General features: G+C 43.2%; 1 protein-coding gene across 1 annotated transcript in view; it reads left to right on the forward strand.

Moving 5' to 3' along the window:
* Positions 1–4402, forward strand: part of LOC146771973 (spliceosome RNA helicase DDX39B) — a 360994-nt gene extending 356592 nt beyond the window's left edge. Inside the window, exon 9 of the mRNA XM_085640287.1 lies at positions 4235–4402. Coding sequence (XP_085496413.1) covers positions 4235–4402 — 168 coding nt within the window. The remainder of the gene's footprint in view (positions 1–4234) is intronic.
* Positions 4403–6000: the final 1598 nt, after the last annotated feature.

Raw genomic sequence — 6000 nt, forward strand, 5'->3', positions numbered from 1 at the left:
TTAGCGTAAACATCCATACGCTTACATCTTGCTGCGATAGCTGCATATCTGCAGAACAGACAATATTTGTCTCTTTTTAGAGTACTTACTATTAAGGCTTTCATGGAAGGACTCTAGTCATCCCCCTCCCCCCCCCCGACTTCCACCTGCTTCAGTGTGGAATCTCAACATTGTTCTTAAAAGTCTCATGGGTCCGCCTTTTGAGCCATTGCATAGATGTGAACTGCAATTTCTCACTTGGAAGGTAGCTTTCCTCATAGCTATCACATCTCTAAGAAGAGTGGGTGAGCTTCAAGCACAAACAGTAGAAGAACCATTTTTACGAATACATCAAAACAAAGTGGTTCTTAGGACTAATCCCAAATTTCTACCTAAAGTCATTTCTGCCTTTCATATCGACCAATCTGTTGAGTTGCCTGTGTTCTTCTCTCAACCAGATTCTGTGGCAGAACGTGCTCTTCACACCTTCGATGTAAAGAGAGCTACTATATTACATTGAAAGAACAAAACCTTTTAGAAAGACTAAGCAACTTTTTGTTGCTTTAGCTCCACCACATAAAGGCAATCCAATTTCAAAATCCGGTATTGCAAGATGGATAGTTACGTGCATTCAGATATGCTAAGCTAAAGAAAAACTAACGTTAACTGTTCCCCCTAGAGCACATTCTATGCACAAAGTAGGGGCTTCTATGGCATTCTTAGGAAATCTACCCATAGATGACATATGTAAAGCTGCAACATGTTCTACACTTCACACATTCACAAAACACAATTGTGTAGATGTGTTAGCAAGACAATAAGCTAGAGTGGGCCAGGCAGTTTTACGTACACTATTTCAAACCACTGCAACAGATACAGGTTAGCCACCACTTTGGGAGATAACTGCTATATAGTCTATGCTTAGCATATGATCTACAGCTCATATGCTTCAAACGGAAAAATGCAACTTACCCAGTATGCATCTGTTCTTGGCATATAGAGCTGTAGAGTCATATGGGTACCTGCACCTGTTGCAGTAACATCTTACTCAGATACATGCATTCATGGATATCTCTTTTTACTACTCTTACTAACTCCATTATCACCCTTAGCGGGAAAACAGTCTAGCAATGTAGTCGATGCCCATGTGCACTTTTACCGAAAGGAGTCACCTATCTCGTGACTGGAAAGACTTTTTGGAAGAAAAACAAAGTGCAACAATCCGGACCCAACACTAGATGGCGATCTATGCATAGCACGTGACTCTACAGCTCTATATGCCAAGAACGGATGTATACTAGGTAAGTAGCATTTTCCTTTGTTTCTTCATGGGGCTGGAATCCGGACTATATCGGTTCTGAAACTGGGTATTACCTATGGATTCAGTTGGCTTTGGCCATCGGGTAAGAGTAAAAATTGATTTAAAGAGCCCAAGTTGCACAGGATTCATGTTAGTCTTCCAAATTAACGAAGTCACCATCACATGTTACGTTGTCTGCATTCTGTTGTGGTATTAATGGTGTGTTAGCTGAAATTGCTATACTATCTAGCAGCACAGCAATATTTTCTTTAATGAACACTGCTGGGAGAATGCCTAATTTGGATCCACATTGCTCAAGCAAGCAAAGTTGTACTCTGCCAACTCCAACTGATGGAATCTTTTGTGCAGCTATACAGACTGCTACTTTACTGATGTCTTCTAAAGTATCAGATTTAATTTTTCAGCTGAATATCTGTTTTTTGGTGAAGGGAATTCACCTATCACTTCTCGAAACAATTAGGACGCTGGGGGGTTGACAGGTTTAAGTAGACAATTTTTTTCTTCACTAAATGAGCTCAATGCGTGTAGCAGCCAGCTTTTGGTATTGGCAGGGAGTATATTGTCAGAATCCTCAATAGGTGAGGAGCCCAAAGTGCCATATTACTGATGGAACCCAACCACTGAATAGAACGTTTTAAGTACTGCAGCACAGCCCTGGCTTCCCTTGGTAGAGGCATGGAGATTTGGCCCCCAGAGGAAACCATAGAGATGATTTCTCAGTTGATCTTAGCTCGAAGGAACTGCAGCCCGACCTCCTGGTGAGAAGCGTATGTAGATATTCCTATTGAAAGGGCCAGAATCTTCATGTACTTATTCTGTTATCGTAATGACTAAGCACCCCAAATGTATGACCCATATTTTGCAACAGTATTAGCCTTGTTAATATTTATTGGAGGTGGGGGAATATACAAAGGGCCTACCTTTTCACAAGGAATAGATCCCACCATTAACAATGGTCAGCAATGCAGAGAGTACCACTCTAGCTTGCCGTCCAAGAAGACCCCCAAGGTATGGGTCTTTACTAACAGTTGGTTATTAGTACAGATGGGCTGAAATCAAACTTGCATCCACCTAATTGACATTACCTTTGACCTACTCCAGTTAGTGACCCAACATTGTGCATGGAAGTTAGTTGATGTTCATCCATGATGATGAGACAAAATAACCTACAGTTTGCACTTGCCAAACACAGATTACTTCCCTGAATTCTAAGCGAGTGAAGGATTAAATAAATACGTATTTGTTCATCACCACAAATCTGTGCAGACACTGCTCCTGCATACCAACACCTAATTGGAAATCAAATTAGACATTAAAATACCAGACTCTGAAGTATTGCATTCTATCCCAAAAAATCTTATGTTCTATCCATAAAAATCTCCCCACACCACCACTCAAACACAAACTGTGGAATCCAGAGGGCATCTAGACCAGTAGCAGGAAGGGCGGTCCCTATTTTTTCCTGGAAAATGGTGATTCGAACCCAAGACCCTCATGTTTGAGGGAAAGCAAATAACCCACATATTCCACTTGAGACACTTGTAAACTGAGGAAACAATAGATGTTATTTCAACCTGTAAATTACTGTAAGGGACCCTCTGGGTTCCTACACCCTTATTCCCTGACTTACTATGATCTAAAGTAAATGTTATCACTTGCATTGTTGAGTATTACAGCCTTCTTTGTAGTAGATCCCTAACCCCATAAAAGTGGCTATAACGTGTTGCAGTCTCAAGGCCTGAGCAGATATTTGTATGGCCATAGACCAATCTCTAAACCCGTTTATCACAGTCATTGAATTATAACAAACTGATATTCCAATATCCTGTTTTGCCTTTATATTTTCTTCACAGTGAAGTCTCTTGCTGTCACCAATGTTTTAATTTGCCGGAATGTGTTTACTGTAAACAATCTGGTTTAACTTTGCTACAAGCCTACCTGTGGATTGTAATGAGGGCAGGAGTGTAGTGAGCCGAGAAGTCTGTTTTCAAAGTGTCAAATCACCACCTTGTCGCTTGACTGGATGTAAACCAGACCTAAGTGACAGCATTGACCACTTTGGACATGAAAGTTGCAAAGCCAACATTGGTCCAGCAAATTCATATTTCGTTGGTAGATTGTCCCCTGCCTTGATTTAGCAAAACCTGTCGCCATGTTAGGGATTGCAGCTTTAAAGCAGTTGTGAGTCCTATGAATATGATTGCTCTTAGGTCGCTTACCGACTTTAAACGAGTATACTGCTCCGTTCCTTACATGCAATAACACCTGCAGGTCTCTGTTCCCAGTAGCATGCCAAATGCAGAAAAAACAGGACCCATATATTTTCAGCATTTGGTAAGGGAGCTGAATCGGGTGCTTCGGAGACCCTGAACCAGATGCGGTGTTAGTACTGATATGGTCGAGTGTTGATCGGAAAAACACAAATTATAATTAGCGGATTCATTAGAAGTGCATCAATTTGTATTTACGCTAAACATTGAGTTCCTGGTGCCACTTACTGTTTCACTCACGTGCGGGTTGATCACGGCCAGTTAACTGTTGCATTAGGTGGCCTTCCTGCACCTATCTATGTAGTGATTGTCCTTAAATTACAGCTACTACTGTTGGCATCCATTTATGCTTGCGAGGTCTAGAGAAAAGGAGGTGAAGTGCCCATTGAATATACGTGGTTGAAGCCAGATGCCGCAAATACAGTTTCAAACAAATGTTTGACACATGTAGCATGGGTTTGAGAGGGGTTGGATGATTCTCGACAGTGTTGATGCTTCCTTCTCCCTCCTCAAGGGGTGTCATATGGACATAGATAGAACAAGCCTAGTCTGCTGCATGTTCATTTATAGATTTGCGGTGCTTGGCCGCATGTTTTGTAGTGGAGATAAGTCTTTGGGGGGTGAGCAAGTTTCTAATGGTTTGATGTCTTTCTCTTATTTGTAGGTAGCCAGAGCAGGACGTTTTGGTACAAAGGGCCTTGCCATTACGTTTGTGTCGGATGAAACGTATGCCAAGATCCTGAACGAGGTGCAGGACAGGTTTGAGGTGGACATCAGCGAGCTTCCTGAGGAAATTGACATCTCCTCGTATAGTAAGTGGCCCCAAGTTTGAGGTTTGGGGTGTGTGCATGGCAGGAGACCATACAGTCAAAATGTGCATTTTGTCGTCAAGACAGTATGCAATTCCAGACTGCTTTTTTTTTTTTTTTTTAAGGTCTCGCCTGCCGTTAGCAGCGCACATGTGCTGCTCTCGCCATGCGACGGTGCTTTGCAATCAATACCGATTCAGAAAGGACTTTATGTCCCATCCCTGTTTCCCATTGGCTCGCGTCATCGTTTATGGTAAACGGTGGTGCGTGTTTGGAAATCTGGCTTCTTGGTTACCTCCTTGTCCGCTTTTAGGATGGCCCATGTGGCCACGCCGACGCCGTCTTTGTTTGTCGTGACGTATGAGAGTTGAGCTCTTCATTCTTCATGTGCTTCCCGAGGCGGAGGGCAAACTTAAGCTTCATTGCTCCGACTGTGGCGCTAACTGCAGGCTATGATTCATTCGGGTTCAGATGTTTTCATTTCTGTGTCGCTGGATCCAGGCCAGACCTGTGCCGTTTTGCTTTTTCTGTTTACTGTTGCACTGTTTTAAATGATATAGATGCTGGGCTGCTGTATCTGTCTCCTACTTCTAAGGTGCAGCCCTCCCCCACCCCCCACCGCACCGCAGGGGCTGCTGGGGCATCCGTTACGCCCCTGATGTATGTAAGAAAACCCGAAGCCTCTTTCAAACGTGTTTTCTTCACCTAACAATTAAAACGGGGACACATACATTTCGTGAATAACTTAGTCCTTGGCAGAGCATGGTGACGTCATTACAGGGACCTTGATGTTGTTGTGTGATCACTTGAGCAGCGTGCTTCAGGAGGAACAAACTCATCAGCCGGGAGCGCCCACCATTATGTTTCGCATTCTTACCTTGAAGTCGTTGTTTTTTCGCGACTAGATTTTAAAAAACTTATTTAAAATCTGCTTACAACATAAAGAATGTTATATTGCTAATAGGTGTACTGTCTGTACAGTGAAAAACAAGTCCAATGATTAATCTCAAATATTCTGGTTAATGAGAAGCTTGTTGGGAAAACAAGCAAAAGGTGCAGTTTCATCTGGGGACATTAAACTCGCGCAGGGCAGAAGGCGTAAGTGTGTTTATTCAAAGCAAATGGACGAAGCCAGAACTACAGCCATGTAGAGACTTTTCTGTATGATCCGCAAAAGTGCTTGTGGCCATGCTAAATAATGTAATAAATTAAAGCATTTGCATTTAGTGTGTGTGCGTGTGTGTGAGCATCTGTCCTGCCTGACACGCTCTTCGGCAAGGCCCAATTGTGCTGAGTGAAAGAAGAGCCCCCCCCCAATCCCCTCCCCGCTCCATTAAGCAGCCCTGCACCTCCCTATTTTTGCCTCGCTGCCAATCCCGACTGTCTCTTCTGCAGTCTTTGCACCCGTCCCCCTCCCTGGTGAGAAGCGAAGTCCAGCAGTCCTTGCACCTGCCCCGCCCTGGTGAAAAGCGGAGTCCGGCGTCAGAGGTTACAGGAGGCAGATTTCATTCTAGTATAACTTTTGCAGTAGTCAGAATAAAATACCACTGTTACGGCCTCTTTCAACGTGTAGTTCTGGTTAAATCTTTTCTGCTGGTGTGAGGCTGTTTTCAGTCCATTG

The sequence above is a fragment of the Triturus cristatus genome, unplaced genomic scaffold, assembly GCF_964204655.1.
Source record: "Triturus cristatus unplaced genomic scaffold, aTriCri1.1 SCAFFOLD_118, whole genome shotgun sequence".
NCBI lineage: Eukaryota > Metazoa > Chordata > Amphibia > Caudata > Salamandridae > Triturus > Triturus cristatus.